This window comes from Arvicola amphibius, chromosome 2, assembly GCF_903992535.2.
Source record: "Arvicola amphibius chromosome 2, mArvAmp1.2, whole genome shotgun sequence".
In the NCBI taxonomy this organism is placed as follows: Eukaryota; Metazoa; Chordata; class Mammalia; order Rodentia; family Cricetidae; genus Arvicola; species Arvicola amphibius.
Genome location: NC_052048.2, coordinates 32,891,530 through 32,918,716, shown reverse-complemented (window position 1 = coordinate 32,918,716; position 27,187 = coordinate 32,891,530). Strand labels below are relative to the sequence as shown.

General features: G+C 47.9%; 2 protein-coding genes across 3 annotated transcripts in view; one reads left to right on the top strand and one right to left on the bottom strand.

Annotated features, from left to right (window-relative positions):
- Syn2 (synapsin II) overlaps positions 1 to 27,187 on the top strand; it is a 156,865-nt gene that overhangs the window by 111,466 nt on the left and 18,212 nt on the right. Inside the window, exons 2-10 of the mRNA XM_038320423.1 lie at positions 1,454 to 1,511; positions 2,736 to 2,827; positions 4,859 to 5,015; positions 9,403 to 9,492; positions 20,097 to 20,159; positions 20,531 to 20,673; positions 22,776 to 22,850; positions 23,302 to 23,404; positions 24,604 to 24,753. Coding sequence (XP_038176351.1) covers positions 1,454 to 1,511; positions 2,736 to 2,827; positions 4,859 to 5,015; positions 9,403 to 9,492; positions 20,097 to 20,159; positions 20,531 to 20,673; positions 22,776 to 22,850; positions 23,302 to 23,404; positions 24,604 to 24,753 — 931 coding nt within the window. The remainder of the gene's footprint in view (positions 1 to 1,453; positions 1,512 to 2,735; positions 2,828 to 4,858; positions 5,016 to 9,402; positions 9,493 to 20,096; positions 20,160 to 20,530; positions 20,674 to 22,775; positions 22,851 to 23,301; positions 23,405 to 24,603; positions 24,754 to 27,187) is intronic.
- Timp4 (TIMP metallopeptidase inhibitor 4) lies at positions 9,306 to 17,606 on the bottom strand. 2 transcript variants are annotated; one of them, XM_038320426.2, is made up of 5 exons: positions 17,247 to 17,606; positions 15,965 to 16,062; positions 15,446 to 15,560; positions 12,608 to 12,732; positions 9,306 to 11,850 (listed from the first exon to the last, which is right to left on the bottom strand). In XM_038320426.2, the coding sequence occupies exons 1-5, from the start codon at positions 17,383 to 17,385 to the stop codon at positions 11,752 to 11,754; spliced, it is 576 nt and encodes a 191-aa protein (XP_038176354.1). In that variant the 5' UTR covers positions 17,386 to 17,606; the 3' UTR covers positions 9,306 to 11,751. The 2 variants fall into 2 exon arrangements, with proteins under 2 accessions (XP_038176354.1, XP_038176353.1); XM_038320425.2 differs by having other exon boundaries at positions 9,306 to 11,869; positions 17,247 to 17,517.

Sequence of the window (27,187 nt, the reverse complement as noted above, 5' to 3'; positions counted from 1 at the left end):
CAATATATCCTGACTACACTTTTCCCTCCCTCCACTCTTTCTATCCCCACCCCACCCCCAGGTCCACTCCTTCTCTGTCTCCCATCAGAAAAGATCAGGCCTCCAAGAGACAACAACAAAACAAGATACAGTAAGACAAGGCAAAAGCCCTCCTATTGAAGCTGGACAAGGCAACCCACCATGAGGAAGTGTCCCAAGAGTGGGCCAAGAGTCAAGACACACTCCCACAGTTAGGAGTTCCACAAAAATACTAAGCTAGCAGTTACATGTATGCAGAGGACCTGGTGCAGACCCCTGCAGGCCCTGTGCTTGCCACTTTAGTCTCTGTGAGCCCATAAATGCCTTGCTTTGTTGGTTCTGTGGGCTATGTTCTTCTGGAGTCCTCCATTCACCTCTTCCCGCACTCCAAGGGGAGGGACCCAAGGGAGACCTCCACTTTAGACTCTCCACAAGTCTGACTGTGGGTCACTGCACCCACTCCCATCTACTGCCGGAGGAAGACTCTTTGATGACAACTGGGCAGGGTACTGATTTATGAATATAGCAGAATACTATTAGTAATCGTTTCTTTTGTTGTTGTTGTTGTTTTTAGACCTATCATGTTTGGTTCTACCCTAGATCTCTGGGCTATCCAGTCTCCAGTTCCTGGCCATTCAGACAGTGTCAGGAATGGGCTCCCTCTTGTGGTTTCAAGTAAAAACAGATTGGCTCTGCCATTTCCCCAGCACATCTTGCAGGCCCGGCAGACTGTAGGTTGAAGGCTTTGTAGCCCGCAGAGTCCCTTCCTACACCGAAGAGATGAGAACATAGGGCTGAAGGCTCCTTGAAGGCACCGCTTGGACCTCTCCATATTTAGTGAGCTGTGTGGGTGTTGCCCTGTGCAATGCGGCCTCCACCTCTGGCAGTTTGCAGACAGCAGTCCTCTGTCCTAGCATCAGTCTGCATTGTTTGGGGTCTCCACAGGACCCCTTCAGCCAACAACTCAACCAAATGCAACTCAGCCAAACAATGATTTCTTTAAATCCTAAAAGTCCACAGGTGGATGACATTATACCTGGAGCGAAACATGAGCTTAGAAGATAAGAACACCTCAGAGGTGTGTAAGATTGACCTAGGCTTTACCAAGAACAACACAGAAAATTACCGTTTTTAGATGGGGTGTGTGTGTGGTGTGTGGTGTGTGTGTGTGTGTGTGTGTGTGTGTGTGTGTGTGTGTGTGTGTGTGATAAAGGGGATTAAATCAAAAAAGTTGAAAGTGTACTATGCTGCAGGTTGGTAAATTAAGGCTAAAAGAAAGGACTTCCTTGAGACTCTATGGCAGTCCAATAGCAAATGAAGAGCCGAATTCAAGTCTCCTGACTCAGTCTGGGGTTCCTCTGCTATTGGGGAGTGTACATGTCTGAGTTCAAACACTTGCACAAAACTAATTGTGTACCATCCTCTCTTTCTCTAGGGCCAAGTGCTTTCGGGGCAAAAAAATCCTTGGCGATTATGACATCAAGGTGGAACAGGTAACCAGCATGGAGCCCACATGCCCTCTGTCACCCCAGAGAGAACCATCTAGTCGTGGCCAGTGGAGTGCCGTGTCCTCACTGGGCTCTCGACTCTGCAGCTCCTGTCCCCGGGGCTTTCCATTTCCTCAATCCAACAGTTCAGAAATGATGTGCTTCTCCGTGGGCTCTTGCTGTGCAGGGTTCCCAAACTGAGGGAGCCTTGGAGGAGTGTCTCCCTAGGGTGCTGGCCACAGCTCCGTGCTGTCGGTGGTAGTGGAACTCTGGTGGGCACACGTCTTCTGCTCATCGTCTGCCTCCTCCGACCCCGAGGCTGTACTCCAGAGGGCACCTAGAAGATACCATGCCCTTGTTTTTATAGGGAACTTGAAAGGCTGTTTTGTTTATTTGTTTGTTTGTTTTACCTTCCTCCGCCTCTTGCTCCATGGTAATAAAAAATTAGGTCCTTTGCAGGGAGGAGATGTCCTGCTTAAATAACATGTTTTCTATGTAATAACAGAAGTTATTCCTTATTCATGTGTTAGGATTTACAGAATACTACATATTTTCCCACATATCTTTACTTCTAATGATGGATGGATGGATGGATGGATGAATGGATGGATGGATGGATTTTTGCAAAAATGATCTCACTAATTGGCCCTGGCTGGCCTGGAACTTGATATGTAGACTTGTAGAGATCAGCCTACCTCTGCCTCCAGTCTGCAAGGATTAAAGGGGTACAGCACAGTGCCCAGTTTATATCTCCTTCTTAAAACAACTTGTTAGATATTCTGGATTACTTCAAAACAAAATAAAACAAACAAAAAAAAATCTACCCCTGTGTTGGAGACAGGGGAAATGGAAACCCAGGCAGAACAGGTACCTGCTTGTGAGGGACAGGGGAGAAGGAAATCCAGAATCCAGTGCTTTCATGCAGAGACTGAGAAAGGAGATGCTTGCCCTGGACACATTCTGTCTCTGTAGAGAGGCTCAAAGGATGCTGAGCCAGAAGTAAGGAGGTACAGCGTTAGGTTTTGTTTGTCCAGAAAAGTCACATAACCCAGACAGTTTCTGCTTGGGTAGACGGGGACAATGATTCCTACCACCTGACTCAAAGGGTTTCCTAGAGTATTGGGTGAAATCTAATGGGTGTGAAAAGACATAGAAACTAAATAAACGCTTGGTGTTGTGGCGGCTGCTGTGCAGAGGACTGAGACTCAGTGCTGTACTGTTATTCTCCAGGCGGAGTTTTCCGAGCTAAACCTGGTGGCCCATGCAGATGGAACCTACGCCGTGGACATGCAGGTGCTCCGGAATGGCACAAAGGTTGTCCGGTAAGGGCCTTTCTGTCACCTCTGACTTTATGGGGGTGATTACAACGTCAACTTGAGATAGTCCCACCACGTGTTACATGGGAGCGCTAGAGAAGGCAACCCTTAGTCCAGCATTAGAAAAGCAACCTGAAGCTTCACAGACTCACTTAGAGGTAACTGGATTCTGTTAGCTTCTGCCTACCCTCAAGTCAGCATGGGCTTGTGCTTTTATCTCCCCAAATAGTTCCCCAGGAAAATCTGGTTCCATTGCTTTTTAAACTATTTAAAACACCTGACTGTCCTGTGTATGCTGATTTGCTTAGATTCACTCAGAGTTGGCAGCAAAGCCTTGTGCTGGGTGTGTGTTCTTTTGAAGCTCGTTCCTGTATCCTCTCTTTATTCCTCATTCCCAACAACTCATATGTCTGCCAGGAAAACCTAGTGTTGGAATAGACATTGTATGTAGATGAAAGAAAGTGACCAGGTACTGAGCGCTTCCATGCCAGGTGGTGTCCTGGGCACCCAGGTGGTGGTTTCAAAGTCTGGGATGCTGACATGTGCATAGCAGTTCCTTCAGGGGCAGAACGAGAATTCCAAATGAGAGAAATGGTTTCCGTTCTCTCCAGGAACTTAATGTTGCTTTAGGTTTTCAGAAATAAGTCTTGTTTCAGGAGGAATCTGGACCCATGTCACTCTCTTGATCACCTCAGTCACAGGAACCTGACCCTTATGAGTCTAGTGTCCAACAGGATTTGGGTCAGTGACAGAAAAGGCCAGACTGGATATGTGTGGGACCTAACAACAGGAAGGTGGGCTTGCCCTTTCTGGAATCTGAAGAAGAATGTAGGAAAAGCAGACGCCTGTTCAGGTGTGACGTGAGCTTAGGTAGGTCCTACGGCAGGATAGGTGGGCTTCTCCATCTGTGAGTCAAATGTGTCGTGGAAATGCTCACATAGGCAGGTAGTGACAGAAGGTCCAGCAGCAGGGCTCCAGGCAGGTGCTCCTGAAACTGGGATATAAGATTGGGATTTGATGTCAGGAATACAGCTGGGCTTCAGTGTCCACCAGGAAAGGCTTAACGGGGGATGCCTGGACTTTTCACATCAGGCCCCAGAACTTGGGGAAAGGTCAGAGTACTCTCAGAAGATGTCGTACCATCTTGGTAAGAAGTGTTTGAACGACTGAGAGGAGCTCCTTTAGCCTCACTAGAGCTGATCTCTGAGCTGGGTTGGGCTGGACCTGTAGGTGGGGGTTGGATGGCTGCCTGGGCAGAGGACCAGGTAGGTCATTGTACATGGTGTCAAATGCTGAGCTGCAGAGCCTTGGGGGCAGATGCTGCCACAAACTGCCTCTCTGGGAAGGTCTCTGAAGCTAGGGCATGAAGACAGGCAACCTAGTCCTCTAAAGCAGCTATGGCTAGGAGCTTTGCTGGCTAGAGGTGAAACCAGGGAAGCTTTCCCATGCATGGGAACATTCCGTACTCTTCAGTGCTTCCTGCAGCCCCGTTGCTCAACCTCAGTTCTGCGAAAAATATTTGCACGGCTCCCTAGCGTCCGTTTTGGAAGAATAGCGTTGGGAAGTTTGGCATCTGCCCTCAGCCAGCCTAGCTTCTTGCTCTCCTGGGGCCTGATGAGGGCATTGCCTATTTTAAGGAGCAGTAAGGAATTGAACAGTACGTTAAGATCAGAGACCCGGTAGTCGTGTGGTCTTCCATGAAGCACAGGAGCTTCAAGTGTTCATACCCCCCATGAGGATAGAGAAAAATCTCTTTCACTTAATGTATATTGCTCTAAAAGTGTCTTTTCCCTTCTCCAAATATTTGTATGCTAGACAAAGACAGCATTTAGTCCAAAGGAATGGGGCAGATTCAGAAACACAGTTCTCAGATATCCTCTGGAAAGTGTCATGAGACCTTATTACCCCATCCAGAAAGGAGTAATAGTAACACGAGGGTCATGGGCTGGGTGGTCTTTGACATCTCTTCTGCCTTGGGCTTTGGCAATGTGTCACAAGGTGCTGGTTAATGGAAACCTGCTTCTGCCCTCTTGCCAGGTCCTTCAGACCAGACTTTGTCCTCATCCGACAGCACGCCTTTGGCATGGCAGAGAACGAGGACTTCCGCCATCTTGTCATTGGCATGCAGTACGCAGGGCTGCCCAGCATCAACTCGCTGGAATCCATTTACAACTTCTGTGACAAGCCGTGGGTGGTAAGGCCTTCCCCACCGTGGAGCACTTCCTCCCAGAACTCCATCCTAGCATCAGCTAGGACCTGAGGCTTGGGAGCTGGGGCTGGGTGGAGTAGGCCATCACCGTAGCATCTCACCAGATGTCCTGGGCTGCGAGACCCCTGACCTCTCCACCATGCTGCCCAAAGATCCTGTGACAAAATCCTTACAGGTCTGTGGGTCTTTCCTAGGCTGGGAGCTGCAGTGATAAAAGTGCCTGCCTCTTGCCTCCTAACATGGGTAAACTATTGAAAAGACCTAAAGCTGACAGAGTCAGACTCATTCGCACACGCATGAGCCCGACAGTTAGTGTGAGCTGGAAGTTTCCTTTGAGACACTTAAGTCTTACCTCTTCGTGGGACGAGAAAGAAAACGAGGAGCATAAAACCTCTTGCTGGTGTGCTGCCACCCTCTGATATTATTCTGTGTAATTTCATTTAATCTTCACGATAAACTTACCAGGGAGGGTATTATTATTTTCACTTTTGTACAGAGCAATAAGACCCAGGAAGGATTAAGCCACTTGCCAAGCTTGCAGAGCCAGGATTTCTGTACGTCACGCTGTCTCTCCCACAACGTGAAGAAGAGCTGGCTTGGTTTCCTCTTCCACGGCCAGTGGAGGGCTGTGGAAAGCATTCATGAAGCATGAGGGCCTAGGACGACTGGGGACTCTCCTCCGATAGCTCCACTGCCCCCGGCTGGCCTCGTGGAAGGAAATGTTTGCCTCTAATCATATCCTCTTCATCTTCTTGTTTTTCAAAAGTCAAGTTTCACACACGCTAGATTGCCAAGGCTCACCAGGCTTATTGTGACATTTCTGAACCGTAAACCTCTTGGCTCTGGGAGCTGGAGGGGTATTGTATAATCACGTGGGCCCATTAACTCTGCTCTTGACTTTTTTGTTTTGTCCACACTCAAATGGACAGCTTTCCTATTCTCTGGATGGGGAGACCTTCCAGTGCAGGAGGAAGAGGTGTGGACGAGGAGGAGGAGGAGAGCTGCTGTGCTCGAGGAGAGGCTGGGTTCCTAAGCCCCGCTTGCAGCTTTTCCCTGTGTGTGGCCTGTGACATCTGGAATCCTACTGTTCTGCAGAAATGGGCTGAAAGGGTGGCGTGAGCTGAGTGTGCTGCCTGTGTCAGAAAGCGCAGATGAGGCATCTATCAAATATCTTTTCTAGGAACCTCCCATTTCTCCTCAGTCACATGACCTTCATCCTGAAATGTACCCTAACCCACCCCATCCCACTTCCTGTCAGAATTTGGTTCTCTTGTAGCTACACAAGGTGATGCCACTGGTACCAGTTTTTACTGAGCGACTGAATGGCATAGCACCGTGACTATCCATCTTCTGTGTCTACAGACTGTGACTAACAGTAAATGCCATTACTTTGCCAGTGTAGTTATTATAGTTCCCTGATATTTGAGACCTCCTAAAGGACATGGTTCCATGCTTTCTTTTCCTAAACTGTGGCAGAGGCTAGAGAAGGGAGGAACAGAAGGATCCCTCACGGGATCTGGGATCTGGTGAGGGGTCACATTCTCACCCATTCACAGCCCCAGCACATCGCCTTTGGCATTGCATGGGAACAACAGGGCTTGCTGGCCCCACACCAAGTTCTCCCTGCGTCTCACTAAGCAGCTGCCACACAAATGACATTTTATGCGTTGTTCTCGGCTTGTCAGTAGAAGTGGACGCATTTAGTGACGGCGAGGGGAGTGTCCCTCTGACACGACAACTTTGGCTCGTGTTCCCTAAATTTCTTTGTTCTTGATGTAGGGAGAGCCATCCAGTGTGCTAGAGAAGGCTGTGCCTTGCACCAGAATGACTCTGAGCAAGTCTGCTGTCCCCAGAACTGGCCAGGGCAGCCGTTAGGGTTTCAGAGGAGAAATGGATAAAAGTAGCAGTCCAGAAAAAGCAAGAATGCCACCACCCCCGATTGCTACAGTGTAGCTGAATTCTAGATCATTTGGAAATGGGTAGACCTGGGTTAAACTAAAGGATTTCGTATCTAGGAGAGACAGGATTAACACAATATTAAAAAGAACCCGAAACCGCATTTCTTTAGTGAATTCCTTCTCAAGTCATTTAGACGGGTGGTTTAAATAAGCCTCTCTCTGTTCACCACCAGCCCCACACCAGCTCGCAGATTCAGTTTTTGCTCTGCATAGAGGAAATAGCCCTTATCAGATGTTACCTTTGTTTAATTGGTAACTGTGTACTTGCGACTTAATCTGAGTTTCCAGGGAGGCAGAGGTTTGATGCCAAGTCCAGTCCATTAATCAGACAGGGAATAGGGTAGGGAGGGTAGAGTGGGCTCTCAGGGACCCAACTAGAGCCTGGGAACTGGCTGTCATTTTAGTCTTGGCTGTCCCAGGGCCCTGGGAGTCTGCCGGAGGCCTTCCTGGCATCAGTGTAGTTGTCTGTGTAACTCACCCACACACAGGGAAGATAGGGCCCCACATGTCTTGGTGCCATGCCAGAGTGTGGGCTGCAGCAGGACAGAGGTCTTTAGGCAGAGCTGGCATCAACTTCCCGGGGATGCTGGAGAGCCTCAGAAGCCCAGACAGAAGAGGCATCCAGCCAGGTCCAGGTGGGCAGAGAGATCCGAAAGGTCAGGTGAGGAAGGGTTGGGGAATGAAGGCAAGAAGGGACTGGGGGTCAGTCAGAGCAAACTGAAGGCTCCAGGGGTTAGAAGTAAACAGAGAACGACAGAGGATGCCGTGGGCAAGGGATAAAGCGACCCGGGCACTCTGCCAGTGTGGCTTTAGTACCAGGTATGCCCTAGGCTCCTCAGACCCCGTGTGGAGACCATTCGAAGTGTGAGATCCTGAGTCCTAAAGAAAGTCTTAGACTTCTGAAGCTACCAGTTCCACACCCTGAAGACGTGGCCCAGAAAGGCCCACATTTCCCCGCATTTTCATAAAATCTTCCCCACCAAAGGACCAGAGTCTGATGGAGGGGTGTGGGGAAACGCAGTGAAATATGTTCTTCCTGATGCACGGTGTGAGAAGCTGAAGAAACCGACAGTTCTCTGCTCACATCTGAAGAGGGAGCCTGGGAGGAAGCGGCCTTTTGTCCAAAGGCAACTACTGAGTTAAAAGGAAGACACTAGGGGACTCCACTTTGCTGATAACCCTTCCGGAATAGCTCACACACTAAGATCCCTTGCAGAGAATGGAACCTGAGCTTTGGGGAAAAGGCTCTAGCTTTCCTGTTTCTGACAACTGGAGGGTAGGCTTAGTCCAACAACTTCCTCTTGTAGCTGACCAAGCTATTGGCGGTTAGAAGCCTGAACTGATCCCACTAGAGAGAAGGTGCTACTGCCCGTGCACTGGGGTGGGCCTTGTGGGTTAATGTGGACCAGTGGAAAGATCTGCCGTTCCCTGCGAGAAGTGCACAGCCTCTGTGGATCTGAAAAGTAGGTACTCACAGGATTCAGGAGAAAACAGACCGGGAAGGACGGCTCTGGCAGAGAACTGTGCTCAAGAGCGTGATCCCTCGGGCCATGGGCCTCTGGTTTTTTGAAAGGTCAAGGAGTGCGTGGATGTGCAACCAGAAGCCTTCCGGTCCCGCACTGTGAATATCTGAACCTTGCCTCCTCTCCTTTTGCCACAGATAAAGGGGTCTATACCAAGTTTAGCTCTTGCAATTCCAGCCAAAGCAGAGCCATGAAGATAGATCAGTGTGTTTTGACCACTGGACCCTCTCTCCAGTCTTCCTGAGGAACAGCCCTCATGCACGTCACCTCTCTTGTGCAGACTCTGGTGGCTCTGTATAGCGCACGGGAGGGTTGTCCTTTATTTCTTTGCCTGGCGCTAGAACTTCTGAGACTCGGCACGTTACTGCTTCAGCTCTGTCTTGCTCCATTGCTCAGGAGAGCATGTGTTTGGAGTTAAAGAGTTCACGTTTTGGTCCAGCTTCACTTCTTTTCAGCTGTTATTGATTTCTTTTCCTAAAGACAATATTTTACCATTTAGCCTGGCACAATGGCCTGGAGCTCACTCTGTAGCCCAGGCTGGCCTCAGGCTCATCATCCTCCTGCCTCACTGAGTGCTGAGATTATAGATGTGCACCACTCGCCCGGACCCACTTCTGGGATTCAGGTGAAGTTCCCTGCCCCTTCTCAGCCTTGCTAATTTGAAAAGATTGGGTGGAAACCATTAAAATTAAGTAGTTCCTCTGTGAATACTAGCTTTCTCTTTAAAGCATACGTCCTTGAAATTGCATGTACTTTTCCTTTCTTGGTATTGTCAGTTTATTGAGCACAATGTCTTCTACAGAGAAAATGCTCTACATTTATTTGATGAATTGATGTTTTGTCTGGTTCAGAAATCAAAAATGCAGTGAAATTATTTCTTGTCTTTTGCAGTTTGCCCAGATGGTAGCCATCTTCAAGACCCTGGGCGGGGAGAAGTTCCCACTCATCGAGCAGACATACTATCCCAACCACCGCGAGATGGTAGGTGGCCGACTGGGGCTTTGACTCTGTGCTGTTCCTACTCTTAGCCACATGGTGACTCTGGAGGCCTGTCAAGGGCTCAGCCTCTCAGCCCAACCCCTCAGGTAGCTGCAGAGCTGCATAGAGGAGCGAAAGTGGCTAGAGTCTAGCCAACAGCTTTTTGTTTTCCACTTCTGGGTACCGAGTAGAGGGAAGCAGAAACAAAGGGTGTTTTAATGAGAGACAAATCTATAAATCAATAGTCAGGAGGTTTCACAATTTTGAGTATAGCTTTAGCTTTGCCATGTGTCTCTGGCGGTGTTACAGTCCCTCACCGGATGTCAATTTCTTAACCACGCCAAGTGGGCATAGCTGCCCTTGACCAGGCTACCTCATACAGCATGCATATGACTTCAAAGAGATTCCTCAAGTAATAGCCTCTGGTGGGTATGAAGCCTCCTAAGGTAGAAGCTATTGCTTCTGTTATTCTCTGCTAGACTTCCATTTCCTTTGCTACCTCCAAACTGTGACAAAGCAGAGTTAATCCTATACCTTCTCTGACTCTGCCCCCGGAGGTTAGAAGGGAAGGAAAAATGGTCAGATGAAAGCTATGAAGATGTTGCACACGGAGCAACCTGCAGGTCACTTTCCATCTTCCTCCCCATCCCCACACTCTCTGCCCAAGGATGGTGTGGATTATCACTGGATGATCCCGCTTGGAGACTCACTGCCAGAGCCCTCCAAGTGCTGTGTTCTGGGACAGAGGTCATGTTTGGTCCCCTCCCACTCCCTTCTCCAAAAGGGATCTCCATCATTGCATTTAAATCCAGAGCCTTCCTCCAGCACCGCACACATGGCCCTGCTCAACAGCTGACCATATATCAAAACAAGAAACAGTCCTGAGTTGTCAGAAGAACTGATGATCTCTGCCATCTTTTCCAGCGCTTTTCCCAGGAAAAGGTTCTGGGATGTTGAGCTCTATGGTTTAGCAAATCATAGAGGCTGCTGTTGTCAGTGTTTCCCCATTTAGACAAATAAGGAAGGCTTACAGAGGCTGAGGGGCCTTCAGGGGCTGGTAACTAGAGTCTGAGATACAGAGGTAATGGGACGTAGCTGAAGGGTAGAGATACCTTCAGAATCACCGCTAGCTGTCTGCTGCTGTAACATCTAGACACACAGGTAGTGGGGTGTAGCTGAAGGGTAGAGATACCCTCAGAATCACAGGTAGCTGTCTGCTGCTGTAACATCTAGCAGGATAGCCACTGAAGAAACTTGAAGCAAGTGCAAGCTGTGTTCCCCACTAGCGTGCGGTTCCCAGAGGGCTCTTTTATTATCTCCCTCTCACCTCTACTAGAATTTGGCCTTAGGAGAAGACCGTGCTCTGGGGTTACTTTTGTTGTTTCATCTTTTTGCTTTTGTTTAAAAGCAAAGTTCTAAGATAGGAACAAAGACATAAGCAATCTGAAGGAGGCTGTGGAAAAGTCCCTGGCCACCAACTGAAGGTGGTAGAGATATTTAACCTGGAGAGAGAATGCTTGCTCTTGTATAGTAAGTCTTTCCTTGTCCAAAGATGAATGCTAGCTGGGCCAGTCCTTCTGCCAACAACAGTATCAGGCCCCTTGCAGGGCACAGGGAAGAGTGGGCTGTTCAGCTCTCACCGTATCCTTTAAGCAGACGAAAATGTGTCAGAGGATTAGGCTAAGATGAGCCGGTGGGAGTAGAGGATATGGGGCTTTAGTGTATTCTTTTCATTCCAGCCAACCAGCCCACTCAGGAATCAGTCACCCCTTCCATAGCGTGCACCACAAGGCTGTGCCGTCTTACGACACTCGCGGCTTCTCCCTTACCGTGTGAGCTAAGAAAAGGAACATACATTTTCCTGACTGGAGAACACAAAGCCAGAATAAAAACTTTCAGTGATAGGTATCAACTAGACTAACAAGGTTTGAGAGAGAGGGGAGAGGACCTGAGGGCAAGGCAGCTACGTCAAACTACCTTCCCCAGCCCTCGACAAGTTGGGAGCTGGGGATGTGGACATAAGCTGTCACATGCTCCACAGCTGCCATGATGCTGGCCAGGCCACCCACTTGTCACTTCCCATCATCTGGTAGCAACATGGCAGGTGGTGATGGTCAGAGTACCACAGAGAACTGGCTTGGTCTTCAGGACTCTTCAAGGATGTGGTGTTCACTGGTCCCCACTACGGCTGGATGATGTCAACATACTCCTTCCGGAGGTGTAGGTGGCCCCGGTACCAGCTGCAGATGCCGTCAACGTGTTTCATGCAGACATAGTGCTGGGCCTGGTACCCATAGAGCTTCCGTTCCAGCAGCCAGTCTGTCCAGAGACACTCATTGGGGGCTGAGATGGTACAGGGCACTGCGTAGCAAGTGGTGATCTGGTGATCACACAATATCAGGGTGAATAGAGTGTCCTTCCTCTGTGCTGCCTTGCACATTCTGTGTCGCCTCACTGCCATCTCACCTGCCATGGTCTTTCCCCAGTCCCAAGGTCCCTCCTGAGCTCTCCTCCCCCATCTTCTCGTGAACAGAATTATCCTGGTGTCACTAGACTCAGCCTTGATGGGTTCCCATGCTGCCATGACTATAAATGCTCTTCAGAGCTTTGCTTTCTTTACCTTAAAATTAAAATCTCCATCTTCACAAATTTGTTATAGAGTAAGTTAAAATTTGAAAATAAATTAACTCTTACAGGGCCTGGAAAAAGTACTCTGCCTTTCCCTGCTCCCTTTTCTCATTTTTTAAAAAGGTAGTGTCTCACTATGTTGCTCAAGTGGCCTCAAACTTGAAATCTTCCTTCTTGCCTCAGCCTCTCAAGCACTACTGAGCCACCACATCTGGCTTAGATACTGAGCCACCACATCTGGCTTAGATTTTCTTTAAGTGGCGATTTAGTGCCACTTCAGTCTGCCCTGTGTGGTTGCAGTACCCAGAGCATAAGGACTTCGAGATAAGGTACTGCAGTCTCCACCTCCCCACCCCCACTTCCACGGCACAGTATAAGGGTAGGAAGTGAGGAAGTACCTGTCTGTGGAGGAACGCGTGAAGGATGAGACCCCAAGGCTCTAAGCTTGTCCCTCACCCACAGAAGACCTTGGAAATGGACATTCCCTTACTTGGCAGCCACAGTTCTGGTGGTAGTGATGATTCAGACTCTCCCTCTGCACCAAGGACAGGTCCTCCCAGGGCTCAATGTAGTTGCACAGATGGATGAAGACTTTTCCATCACTGAGAATCTGGCCTTTGTGGAGAGGAAGGAATCTAGTCAGATCCAGTCAGAAGACTGCTTAGGGCTCCCGGGATCCCCATCATTAAACAGCCCAGAAAGTAATGGTCTCTCTCTCTCTCTCTCTCTCTCTCTCTCTCTCTCTCTCTCTCTCTCTCTCTCTCTCTCTCTCCCTTCCTCCCTCCCTCCCTCCCTCCCTCCCTTCCTTGATCCTTGATTCCTCCTCCCTCCCTCCCTCCCTCCCTCTGTCCCTCCCTCCCTCTGTCCCTCCCTCTGTCCCTCCTTCCCTCCGACATCCCTCCCTCCCTCCCTTCCTCCCTTTCTGTGCTGAAATTATGCCTTATTTATGCTAAATACACTATACAACACAGAAAACTCCAGTCTCAGATGAATTTATGACATCAGTGAAAACTCAGGACTCAAAGAAGGGACTGACAAACCCCTATAACCTTTTAAGGCAGGGACTAATACACGGTGTCTGTGCAAGACAGATGGGATCTGGTGGAGGTGTGTTCCTTAAGCATGAAGCAGAAAAAAGGTGGGATTTCAAGTCAGCCTGGAGCTTGTCAGATCTGGTGACACATGCCTGTAACGTTATCCCTCAGGAGACTGAGGCCAGAGAATCAAAAGCTTGAGGTCAGCCTGGGCTACATAGCAAGACCCTTTCTTAGAGAAACAGACAAGCAAACAAAAGACGCAAGTAAAAACCAAACAAGAAAATGGCTGACTGCAGGAGTGGGAATGTGGCTCAGTAACAGAGCACACGCTTAGCTTGTGTGAGGGCCTGAGCTAGATCCCTAGCACAGGGAGGGAGAAAAAAGCCAGGCTGTGAGTAGGTTTTTTTTTTTTCTTTTTCATACTCCCTTATATACTAACTGCTGCAGCCAGGCTTTTCTGGTGGAGGGTGGGAATACTAAAGCTGTTGCCGAGACTAAGTGAGGGGATGTGGAGAGTGCTTGGTTCAGTTGATGGCCCCCAGAAGACGTCTACTCCTTTCCAATAGCCACTCTGGCCTCTCCTGCCCAATTGATATCTGTCTCGGTGACTATTTCCCCATAGGAAAGTGTTTTTTTAAACATTTGTTTATCAAGTTCCTTCCAATATTTCATGGATCTTTTTCTTAAAGAGCTCGTAAGTTGTGGTGCTGGAAATTGAACTGGGTCTGCTAAAAGAACAGCCAGTGCTCTTAACTACTGAGCCTTAACTACATTAGCACCATAGAGACCTTTCAATACGTCTTCTCATCAAAGCCATCCCTGACAAGGCAAACCCTCACCTCTGCTAGGATTTGGTTACTCAACCATTTAGTCACTAAACATCTGCTATAACCTAGTACCAGATGTAGAAATCAAAATGGCAGGTTCTCTACCCCTTAGGAGGGTAGACAGAAAGTAGGCATAGTTTACCGGAATGCAATTACCCAGATATAAGAACAAAGGAGCGCATGCTTATCTCCAAGTGTAGAGGAGGGTGGATGAAGGAAACTGCCCTAGAGGAGCTGATGCTCATGTTGTCTTGAAAGGATGACTGGGAATTCACTGTCAACAATTGCAAGGGCCTCCGGACACTGGGACTGTCTTGTACAAAGGTGGGAGGACAGCCACACACCTTGAAACTACAGGTAGTTCATTTCAGCTCTCAGGGAGAAAGGTGCAGGGTACTATGTCACTGACAAGTGACACAGGAAGAGCTACAATGGTCACAGTGTTCTAGTCACAAAGGACTTTTCCCTATTGGCTTCTGGAGGCAGGGCACCACTGACACTTTTTTGTAGAGTTGTGTTTTCCCCACCCTTGGTTATTCTTGACCTCCTCAAGGACAAAAGCCCCCATGTTTCCTTTTCTCTGATACACATCAGTGCCTCAGTGAGGGTGAGGCCCACAAAGTGGGTGCCTGAGAAAGGGGAGGGGTATCAAGAGATGTGAAGAGACTGGTCGGCTTATGAGGGACCTGGAAGGTACAGTGGCATGTCTCGTCTCTGCAGAGGCTGCCCAGGGCAGCACAAGCCCACATCCTCAGAGCTGAGAAGCCCCGTTCATTGTGTCCTTTTCAGGAGCCGTGTCTGGACTAGGAAGTCTTTGAGGACTATGAATCCCCACTTTCCTGCCCAGGCCTGGCAGTAGGGAGTAGATGGTCATCTGCTGGCTCCACGGGTAGAGTGGAGCTCCTCCCTGTTCTCCCTGTGGCCTGGGGGTTTTGTTTCCCTTGATTTCCTTACAGAAATTTTCCATCTGATAGGCCAGCTTAGAGCCACCAAACAGTGATGCTTCCCCCCCTTGTCCACAACCACACCAACACCTCTTTCCCAAAATTCCAGAATTATTTAGTGCCATATTTATTTATTTATTCACCCAAAGTATTCTTGGGTATATTGGATAGATGGCTCATTTACTGTTCTGTCCCAACCAGTTCGGTATGGAGGCTGGCCCCGCCTGGGGTTCATGGAGATGAACTATAGAGTTGAGCTTGTGCACAGGCGGCCATGAACACAAGGGAAACACCTTCAGGAGATGTATTTGGGCTCAAGATGCCAAAAGCCTTATACCAATTAAAACTTTCAAAATGGAACTAGCTATCCTAGACTGGTAGAGCAGACTCTCCTGAAAACAGGGAAACAGTGGCCAGGATCACTATAGCAGGGACTCCTGCTCTGAGAGGGAGTCTCATTGCTCTCCCTAGCCAAGCGGTCATGGCCACTATCACACCTCTGTTTAGCCCCTTAACTTACCAGTCAGAAGATACTGCTTCTGGCTGTTGGTTTCTAGTTTCACGCCACAGAGAGAGGAGTCAAAAGGTGTGTAGACATACTGAACATCCTTGGCCTTTTCGAACCCTTTAAACATCTGGAAGGCAGTTTCAGAAGAGCAGCACTGGGTCAGGGCAGGGCCACAGGCTAAAAGATGCTCTTTTCAAACGTCAAGCCAAAGTCTAATTCAGGTTTGGTGTACAGAGAACCTTGCTGGTTTTTATTTATTTATTTTTAAATAAATCTAAACCTTATTCCAGGGAGATGGGGAGTTAGGTCCCACAGACAAAGTTGTAGGACAGGATAGACAGCGAGCCCCACCCTGAACAGTCATGGTTCCCATGGGTCCTGCCTGTACCAGCTCATATGGTTCCACATCAGCACCGTCCTAAGGAGTCCTGAGTCCACTGCCTGAGTCTCACTAGTTTCATCCTTCCATAACACAAAACCCCATCCCTCCATCAGCCCATCATGGCTCAGCCCTTGTCCTGCTCCATGTACCTTTATCTGTTTGATTTCATACCGGATCATTTTTTGAGTGTCAGCAGGGTCTTCACTGGCAGGAACTACCTTCTCACTAGAGATCTTGGCCCGGATTACTGCACAGAAAGAAAGGGAGACTTCAGCACTGTGGGAGTATGCAATATGAGATCGGGATGGCCTGGGGTCCTCTGAGTATCCAGCAATTGGTTCAAGTGTTTTTGGGTTCTCAGCAGTACGATACATATGAGAGAAGGAACTTGGAGTTTACTCTGTAGTGGTTGCCAGCTTCAGATCCTTCAGGGCTGTTAGGTCCTTAAACTGTGTTCTTTCTGCCCTTTAACCTGTTCGTTTCTAGAGCTCGAGTTCTCCATAGCCCTGGGAATAGTGAGTGGAGGGTAGGAACCCCTTCAAGGCAATTGGTATGGGGCTCATCTATTGATACATCTTAGAATCGCTTAACGTACCAACAAGTGAGAGTAAAGAATGTTTATCAGATTTGTAAATGTCCCCATTCTCCATTGAAGTAGCTCATCTCTTGCTATCTAATCGAAACCTGGTTTGCTTTTTGCTTTTTGGTGTTTGCTTGTTTGTTTGTTTTTCCGGTATTGAAGACTGACCCTAAAGCCTCCGTGTGAGAGACAAAATTCTTTGTCACTGAACTACAGCCCCCGTCCTAGAAAATTTGTTTAAAAAACTTCTTTCTCTCTGCCTGACCTTGCACTAGGCACAAGGCTCATCGACAGAGTTCTCATCCTGCAGAAGTCTAGATCTAGTGGAGAACACCTTAGGAAAAACAGCAGCACCCACCACAAAGTACGCAACAAGGAATCAAAAAGCCTTCAGAAAATGAAGGGTGAATAGTAGTTTGCCAGTAGTTAAAGGTGTGGAGGTAGGGTATCCAGGTAGTGGAAGAGAAGGGACTTGTGACGTCCTGTGGTGGCACTGTGGCAACTTCAACTGCAGGCAAGGAGGCAGGTGTTTCATTGCAAGCGCCCCTCCCCTCGGGAGTTCTGAAAATTACTGGATGGCTCCAGTGACAGCTAGGTCCCATCAAGCTGAGCTGACGGGAACTACTCTGGAGACCTGTGATAGAATGTTTATTTATTCCCCTACAAATCAGGCTTTGTACTTCCAAGGTCTATAAAGCAACAGCCATTTCTGACTTATCAGCTGCAGCAGGAGGCACCCATACAGGATCTTAGCTCCACCCCTTCCTTCAGATTCCAGGTCTACAGCTCGGCCCAACACCAGTTTCCCCACGGGCATCCCCTGGTATGGTCCTCAAAGGCCATGGACTCACCTAGAGCCGAGTGGCAGACGTGCTGCTGGGGGTGCGCAGGCGCGCAGCTGCACGCCTCACCCAGCCCCAGGGGCCACAGCAATGCCAGCAGCCGCAGCACCAGCGCCCAGCTCAGCGCAGCCAGGGGGCTCCAGGGCATGACACTGCAGAGCCCCAGCTGAGCTCCTGGGGTCTGCCTGCCGCAACAAACAGCCCCTCCAGGACTCCTCCAGAAAGCCTCCCGCAGTCCCAGTCTTTATGAGGTGGCTTTAGGGCCAATCCCGCCCCCCATGGACTCCTCCCTCCTTTGGCAGCAGGCCACCCACAGCCACCGGACCCAAAGCCCTCCTGACTAGACCAACAGACCCAGTAATGCAGCCCGCAGATTCCGAAAGAGGCAGCAGCCTGGAAGTAGAGGGAAGACAGGGCGTTGGGGGCAAAGCACAAAACGCAAAGACTAGCGCAGAGACAGGAAGGTGGAAAGATGAGGGACAGAGGCTCCGGCAATAGGAACAAGTGAGGGGAGGCAGAGACGCAGAGACACCGGCCAAGTCAGAGGCAGACAGAATTACAACAGGCAAAAGAGACAGTGACAGGAGGACGGACCCCTCGCTGAGCGGCATACTGGGAATGAGACAAGCTACTCAGGGCTTCTTTCAGCCTCAGGAAGTGTTTTCAATGCCCTATTTATGAGGCTCCAAAGCAACAGCAAACAGTCAGGGAACAGGACAGAGAAAGTTGGGGTGTGTGTGTGTGTGTCTTGGCGCTGTCAGCTGGGGGGTGGGGAAGGATGTCAGAGAAAGTAGCCAGTGCTTTAAAACTTTTTCACAGCAGAGTCTTAGACTACAGAGTTCAGAGAGCTGAGGGCAGTTCTTTCCATGGAGCTTAAAACACAGGGTGTCCTGCCCAGCAGGTCAGGGCAAACTTTGGACCTCAAAGTCCCTAGTGCACACCATTGTCCCCTGGAGACCGCCATGTTGCAGAAGGCGGAGCCACTTAGCAAACAAGACAGGCACTGCGGTCATTGTGACCCAAGCCTTGTCCACTGTTTGTCAGCAAAGTGCTCCAAGAATCCGAATGAAAAGAAACTCGTGGAATGACTGCCTCAGCGGGAGCTGGGGGCCGAGTCCTGATTCTGACTGCCACTGGGTCGTTTTGTGATCTTTGCCTCTCTGGACCCCAACTTTTTTCTCCATGAAACAGGACTGGACTACACGATCCCTCCCTCTTGTTGTTTTGCAGTCCAGAGCACCAAACTCACATTCATGACCACGACTCCACTCCATGAGACTCGAGTTTTCATTATAGACTTGACTTTTCCCTGCTATCGATAGCTGTCTCCTTTGGAAAAGTCCAATTAGATGGCAGTGGTGATGTTTGAAAAGGGGAATTGGGAGAGAATGAGTCAGACAGAGGCAGCTGGTAGGACCAGACTGGTGTCTAGAGTAGTTCTTCACACAGTGCTCAGACCGAGATAGAGTTGTCACTTGGAGGGGTCTTAAACGCATCATCCCAAGCTTGTCGCTTGACAGAGGTTCAATGCTATGAAGTGGCTGACAAGTGAGTGGTGGAGAGACCTAGAATCTTCACCTGCCAGTGTACTGTCTGCTGCTCCCCCGCTCTAGCTGCTCCCCTGCTTTAGCTGCCAGTGTGCTGTCTGCTACTCCCCTGCTCTAGCTGCTCCCCTGCTCTAGCTGCTCCCCTACTCTAGCTGCTCCCTTGCTCTAGCTGCTCCCCTACTGTAGCTGCTCCCCTGCTGTAGCTGCTCCCCTGCTGTAGCTGCTCCCCTACTCTAGCTGCTCCCCTGCTCTAGCAGCCAATGTGCTGTCTGCTGCTCCCCTGCTCCATTGTATTACTGCTTCTGCCTGCATTTTGCTGCAACTCAAAACCCTACCTTCAGAGGGTCCTTCCTCTGTTAAGTCTTAATTATTCCTCCTCTGTTTAAACAAGGCTACTTGGAGGGAGAGTTTACTTTGCTGAGGATGTCTTCCAAGGACAAATGTACCGAATTCTTATGTCTTCTCTCTTCCGAATCCTGAGCTGGACAGACATAGGCCTTAGGATACCAAGTCTGTGTTTGGTACTGAGTCTGTGGTGTTGGTAAGCAGGGGAGAGTGTGACAGAGGAAGAGGACAGTTAGGACCAGCACAGGAAAGATGGCACGTGACGGGGAGAGGTGGTCAGAGGTGCATGTCTCAGTGGGCATTAAGGTGCTCAAAATGCATTCCAAATGTTTTTGGTTTCTTACAGTGCAATCTGCAGCCAGCAAAACGTGCTCTTTCATGAATTAAAGAAAAATTCTCCTTAGCTGAGAGGAGGTCCTGCCAGGGTTGTCTAATGCAGGGGAAACTGAAGCAATGAGATGCAGAAGGCATCAGATAGGAGAACAGGGCACACATAGCCTATTGTGTGACCTTGGGGATGTTGCTGTCATTCTCTGGGTCCCATGTATAAAGCTCCTAGTGTACACTATTTCTTATTTTAATGTTTTATTAATATTGTCCAAGAAGTTCATGCAATGTATTTTGACAATATTCACTGAAGTTTTTTTATTATTATTTGTTTACATGGATATACATGTGCCTGCATGAGTTTATGTGCACCATGTGCATGCAGGAGTCTGCAGAGACCAACAGGTGTCAGAAGCCCTGGCGCTGGAATTACAGAAGGTTCTGAGACATCTGGTGTGGCTACTGAGAACCGAACCCAGGTCCTGCAAAAGCAGCAAGCCATCTTAACTGCTGAGCTCTCTCCAGCCCCTATGCTGATTCTTTAAAGGATGTTCCCAAGGGTCATCCCAAGAAAAATATTTTAGGATGTCAAAGAGAAAAGACCTACTGACCAGTCCATTTCTTCCTTTTCTTCTCTCAGCTTACACTGCCTACATTTCCTGTGGTGGTGAAGATTGGCCATGCTCACTCAGGCATGGGCAAGGTAAGGCAGGATGCCTGGTGGCAGTCTGGGTTGTGTCCAAGGGGGCTTTTACTCAGCAAGTCCATTGGTAGACTCTTCTTCCTGTGTCAGTGGCTTTCTCCATAGGACCTGACCAGGTCCCTTGGAAGCCATAGGTATTGCCCAGTCATACAATGAAGAATATAACCAACCCAGCTGGCCCCTTAGATCTTTTGCAACAAGTGTGACCCTGGCTCCTGGAAGGGACTAGAGACAGAGGAGCTGCTAGAGAGAAGGGATGTTCATGTTTACCAGTGTCAGAAACTGCGTGATTGGCTTGGAGTAAGCCCTTGTGGCGTCTCAGTGTGCGCATCCACATGTCTGCCTTCCTGTCTGTCTCACATCAACATTAGGTCAAAGTGGAAAATCACTACGACTTCCAGGACATTGCTAGCGTGGTGGCCCTCACCCAAACCTATGCCACAGCAGAACCCTTCATTGACGCCAAGTATGACATCCGGGTTCAGAAGATTGGCAACAACTACAAGGCTTACATGTGAGTACATGTGGAGTGTTCAGCCTATACTAACTATCCACTTTCCCTCGGCAGCCACCGTTTAACCTCATCAGAGCCATAAGGTAGGACCAGGGAAAGGATGCCACTAAGTCAGGCTTCTTAGCCTGAATTCTTTGTACGTCAGAGGAGAGGTCTAAGAAATAAAACTATAGCCATTCCACTAGTCTCTAAGTGGAGTCTGATCTCTCTTCAGACAGGAACAAAGGCCATATATAGAGACTACAGTAGTGGCGGTACTGGGCCCTTCACTAATGGTGCCCACAGGTTTTCTCTCTCCCTCTCTCTCTCCCTCTCTCTCTCTCTCTCTCCTCCTCTATCTCCCTCTCTCTCTCTCTCTCTCCCGCCCCCTCTCTCTCTCTCTTTCTCTCTTTCTTTGAGACATGGTTTCTCCGTGTAGCTGTGGCTGTCTGTTTCTTTAGAATTTTATCATATTGAGCTTTATCAAATGCCGTCTCTGTGTCTATTAAAATACTCATGTAACTTCTGTCATTCAATGTATTTTTACAGTGCTAATTTTTTATTTTTTTTTTTAAATTTTTGTGTGATGAACCGATGTTGCTTCCCTGGATTGAAACCAATTTGACCTTGATGTATCTTCAAAGATTTGTATTGCATTCCTTTGTGTGTGTATGAGCATGTGTCCTCATGAGGATACGTGTGTGTGCGTGCGTGCGTGCGTGTGTGTGCGTGCGTGCGCGTGTGTGTGTGTGTGCATGCCACAGTGAAAGCGTGGAGGTCAGAGGACAACTTGTGGGAGTTGGTTCTCTCCATCTGAGACCTAAGAAACTCAGGGCACTGGTCTTTGTGACAGGCATTTATGTCGACTAAGCCCCCTTGCCAGCCCTTCTTCATGTGTTCTTTAATTTGGTCTGTAAGTATTTTGTTGAGAATTCTTACATCTATATCCACCAGTGGAATTAGTCTAAAGTTTTTCTTTTTTGTGTTGTGCTCTTACCTGGTTTGTCTATTTGGCTTTGTATAATAGAGTAAATCTGGTGGCTTTCCTTTCCTTTCCATTTTTGTGACTTTGATGAGTATTGAGGTCAAGTCTTAAAATTTTTACAGAACTTGGCAGTGACTCCATCTGGTCCTTGCTTTACTCTCTGATTAGATTTAATTACTGTATCATTCATGTTGCTTGTTATGGGTTTAATATATTTATATCATTTGATTTAATTTTAGTTGGCCATAGATTTTTAGAAATTTATCCATTTTTCTAGATTTTAGCTTTTGTGATGTAAACTTTCAAAATATTCTCTAATGATTACTATCAGTTGAGTTTCTTGTATCAATAACCTTTTCATCTCTACTTTTGTTGTTTTGAGTCTTCTATTTCTGCTTAGTTTGTTTTAAAAAACCAATTTTTAAATGTGTGGTTCTGTGTAGCATGGTTCTCTTAGTCTCTACTTTCTTAAGTTCTACCCTCATCTCTATTTCTTGCCAGTGATTATACTTTGGTTTGGTTTCTTGCCTTTCTTGGATCTTGAGGTGCATTATCGGGTTATTTATTTGAGACCTTTCTGATTTTTTCCACATTAGGACTTTAGCTATACACTTTCCCAGAGCTGCCTTTGCTGTATCTCAGAGCTTTAATGAGTGATTCTCTCATTTTCATTTGATTCTAGGAAGTTTTTAGTTGCCCCGTGACTGTTTCAATGGCTCAGTATTCACTCAAAAGTGCATTGTTCATTTGCCATGTAGTTGTGTAGTTTCTGTGATTTCTCTTGCTGTTGATTTCTAGTTTTACTCCACTGTTAAGACATAAGGAATTACTTCAATTTTTTTGTATTTGTTCAGGTTTGCTTAGTAGCCTCTATATAGTTTAGATTTTAGAGGTTTTGTGAGTCTTTGAAAGATGTATTTCTTATCTATTGAATGGATTATTCTGAGCTAGACCTTTGCTGAGAAAACAGGCCATCAAGGTGACAGGTGACTCTAGGCCCAACAGAGACCCTTTAGTTGCTCAGGAGAATTCTGGTGGGGAACGCAGCAATGAACTGGTGATGGACAGTTCTGGAATTCCTGCACCTTCTATGCTGGTATGACTCAGACTGTCCTTTCCTGGTGGGACCTTGTTTCAGGAGGACATCCATCTCAGGGAACTGGAAGACAAACACAGGCTCTGCAATGCTGGAGCAGATCGCCATGTCAGACCGGTGAGTGAGCGACGTCCTATCCACATGTAGAGGAAGGCGGCTGTCAATCAAGAGGTGTTATGAATAGGCACACCTGAAGTAAGGGAGGCTCTGTGGAGATAGGACTAATACAACTCAAAGGCTCTGGAAGCCAGGGAACGAGGTCAAGCAGAGCCAAGTCAAATCCTTTTGCAGAGCTAATGACAGTGTACCATAGAAGCTCTAATAAAGAAATAATAGCATGGGGTGGGAGGCCTTCTAGATGACATGAGGCCCAACTCTGGGCTTGGGAATGTGGGTGAGTTCAGGGGGTCAGAAAGGGGAGGCACCACAAATAGGCACCGTGCTCGGTGGTGGAGAGGAAAGGAGAATGGAGGTGAGGGATGGGAAAGGTGAGCTCAGCAAGACCTTATCAGTAGGCTTGGTGTGAGCTTACTGTCTTAGCCTCAGGACGTCTTCCTGTCCCCTCCAGGTACAAGCTCTGGGTGGATGCCTGCTCTGAGATGTTTGGTGGCCTGGACATCTGTGCAGTCAAAGCTGTGCATGGCAAAGATGGGAAAGACTACATTTTTGAGGTGAGTCCGGTCCAAGGAACAGGTCAGTATGCAGTGACATCCAGACGGGGACCAGACTTTTGGCTCAAAAGTTGTGTGAGAATCTCACACCACATTTAGAGTCTTCTATTATGAATGTCCAAGACGGCAGATCTGCATAGGCAGCTTCCTCTCCAAGTGGAGAGCTGTTGGCCACGTCACACAAGAAGTATTAGATGGCACATCTAGGTGCCTGGTTTCTAGCCGACTTTGTTATGAAGGCATTGTAGTGATTGTATCATTTTTCCTCTGAGAGAATCGTTCAGTCAAACCTAAGTCACTATTACATGAGGCAATGGATCCTCTCTACCATGATGTGTGCTTATGGCCGCAGGGTGAATTGGTTTCAACTTGGCACCTGAATGCAGATGCTTCTTTCTAACATCTCTTAGTCTTAGTGATATTGCACTCTGCCTGGTCCCCTAACCCAGGTTTGCTAACTCCTTCCCCTGTTAAAGGCAAAGCCGTGGCAGTGAGAGCCCCACACTGCTCCCTCACTGGACTCCGTCTTCCTGGAAGTACAGGAGTTGGTGTTTCCAGAATAGTAGTGTCAGGAGGCCCAAGTGGGTTTCAGATTGAAAATATACTCCATAGCCTGATTAGCGTGGAACTTTCTAGATAACCATGCCACCCTCTCTGGGTAAGCCTGTTTATCATCTGCACATGAGAGTTGAACCACAGAGATAGGGGGAGCCTATGATCCCCCTAAAGCAGATATTTCGTAAAGAGAGGAAGTATTGCTGTAGATACAGAATCAAAATCAGTGACAAGCAGAGAAGCTGTCCTGGTCAGGAGCAAGGCGGGAATCAGGCCATTCAATGAGCAGAACAATTGGGGACAGACTGAAAAGTCAAAGGATGCAAGCTGCCTGCTCTAAGGCATTCCCTTCCGTGTCTTCCTGCTCCTGTAAACTTCCAGCCCTGGGCCATACCTTCTCCTGCTCTTCTTCCTCTTCCCACTCCCAGCACTCTGCATCCCAGAGCTCTGCTCTGGGTGAAGGAAAAGGAAAGGGGTCATGGCAAATGTTTGCAGCAGGAGCAAGCGATCCCAGTCACTGCTGAGGAACGCAGTTCCAGCCAGCCAACCCACTTTGCTGCCTTAAACTGTATCCAGTCCCACAAAGCACAGCGGGCCTTTATCTTTCCAGACCTTTTCCTTACCTGGGCCCCATCTTCCACCAGGTCATGGACTGTAGCATGCCACTGATTGGGGACCACCAAGTGGAGGACAGACAACTCATCACTGATCTAGTCATCAGCAGAATGACCCAGCTGTTGTCCAGGACTCCTGCCCTGTCTCCTCAGAGACCCTTAACCACCCAGCAGCCACAGGTAAGAAACCGCAAAGACACCCAGCGCAGTCATGAACCCACTGCTGCAGACACTGTGGCTCAAGAAGAAGCAGAGGTCAATACCTATAGACCTAGCTGAGATCCAGGGGCTTTTCCCTCTTCCTTCTCTTCCATTCCTTCCTCTCTGGCCTCCTCAGCAGTTTGCAGTATCAGCTATGGAACTATGCAGAGGTAGAGTCCTGGATCTTTGTCCTGAATTTGAAGACTCCAGAGAAGTGCATCCCATTTTCCTGTGACTCGGGATGTCTTGGTTTGAATTAGGAGATCTCTGAGGGAAGTCTGAACCAGTTTACTGGCTTTTTATTTCTATGTGTATAAGATCATCTTTCTGAGAAGGCTATTGGTTTGGAAGGAAGGGAAAGCTAGACCCCAGTTCTGGGGGAGACTGACATGGTAAAATTCCAATTAGAAATCTGCTTTTGTTCCTCTGAGAGAGAGGTGGCCTTCTCCAGTTGATGTGGTACATGACTCTCACCGCGGTGGCAGCATCTCAGGTACAGGGCTCCTGGAAAATCCACACAAGCTTCTGTAGAACCTTAGGCCCAGGGCTCTACAATAGGACAGAGAATGGATAGCACCTTGGGCCTGAAGGAGGTATTTCATTTGTCAAAAATATATCCAGGACTCTCACCTCTGAACTTTTATACACTAGAGTGGTAAGAACTTGCACAGTGAATCCATGAGCCTTAGCAAACTTTCCCCTAAACATCTGTGTAGCTATGTAAGGAATCATTTCCCTTTAATGAAGGTCAGGTTTTGACATTTTTGTTAGGATTCTCTTAGAAACCTTTCCTTCAAAATTCAACCTGAAATAGTTTGGGGGACTAGAATAGAACAGAATAGAGTGCTAGCTTTGAAGTGAACATCTCCCAAGTTAGGAATTCTAGACCTGCTTCTTTAGCTTTATGGCCTTGGAGAAGGTCCATAGCAGTAGATAAATAAAAGTAACTGTAGTTCATATCCCTAGAGTGTTATGAGAATTAAAAGAAAAAGAAAAAAACCCTAATAAAATAAGGCAGAACAATATGAGGCACCCAGTGATAGCTAATGTATGCAATAAGCACATTCTGGGTTTCGATCCTACAGTCTGAGGCCTGGAAAAATATCAACACCTTATCTAGAGATGAGCGAATGCCCTCTAAGATTATACTGCACTCAGTAGCAAACCATCAGCCTTCCAGAAATCCTTCGGTGGGAAAGAATAAAGGACTGACAGTTTATACTGGGCAGGGAGAATCAGACTGGGTTATTTAGGGTAGAAGCTAATTACCCTAGACATTCGATCATTGTAGAATCAGTAGAAAGAAATGTTGATATTCAGAATAATGAGCCTGAATTGCCAAAAGAAGAAATTGGATATTTTAGGCAGTAGTATATATGCCACTTAAGGTAGACAGAAACATGATGTATAGTAAATATTTTCCCCCAAAGTGACTAAATTGAAACAATGTGCCAGTTGGTAAGTTGTCCCTCTCTGGATCTGTTTGTCCGGTTGGTCCAATCTAATATCTTTTGTTTTCTAAAATGTTCTTTAGAGCCAGCCCTGGTGGCACATGCCTTTAATCACAGCACTGGAGAGACAGAGGCAAGCGGATCTCTGTGGGTCCCAGTGTTACCTTCCGGTGTATAGGTTGGAAGATAGCCTTGGTAGATCATTAATGATGGCCTGCAATCACATTGCAGATTTAATTTCATCACAGGAAGCCTAACAGGACACACCCAAATCATATCTAAGCCATACTATTCCTTCTTTTACAAATACTGAATATTTAAGCTTAATCATCTTATCACACCACGCTGGAAACCTGCATACTTGGGGCAATTCCCTGCTCTGTTATAACATCCCCCTATCTCCAGACTGTTTCTTCACTTGTGAAATAGAGTTAAAGTAGGTGATTTTTAGATCTCGTCCCATACCAGGGCTACCTGAAGTTAGCCAGACCACAAAGTCTGAGGCCATAATCCTTCACAAGACTGCCTTCTCTTCTGACATCAGCTGAAAGTTCTGGAATTCCAACAACCCCCAGGGCTGACTAGAGCTCTGTGGGAATCAGGGAACTCAATGGAATTGTATTCCCAGGCACTGTGTGTCATAAAAAACAATTCAGAGCAAAACCAAGTCACATGAAGATACACAGCAAAGAATCTGAGAGATCACTGCGGGGCATGCCTCTCTCCTTTCATCAGAATGTGATAGCACACAGGAAGGAGTATTGGCAACCAGAGTGGCCGCCTGAGCTTCACTATTCAGTTATGGCTGGGACTTCATTAGTGAACCCTGATTGATTGATCTGATTGGACTGTCTACACATCCCACCTTTTCTAGATGTCAAACTAACACGTGGTCTAAGGGGTCCACCATGAATAACAAAGACCCTTTATCCCTCAGAAAACCAAGGGAGTTTAGAAGTTTC

What these genes read in the sequence shown, in the direction of transcription:
- Timp4 (XM_038320425.2), bottom strand. Translation starts at nt 17,385, where the DNA reads ATGCCCTGGAGCCCCCTGGCTGCGCTGAGCTGGGCGCTGGTGCTGCGG. An exon ending in ATGAAATCAAACAGATAAAG is followed by an intron (nt 15,561 to 15,964) that starts GTACATGGAGCA and finishes ACTGCCTTCCAG; the next exon opens with ATGTTTAAAGGGTTCGAAAA. An exon ending in GAAGCAGTATCTTCTGACTG is followed by an intron (nt 12,733 to 15,445) that starts GTAAGTTAAGGG and finishes CTCTCCACAAAG; the next exon opens with GCCAGATTCTCAGTGATGGA.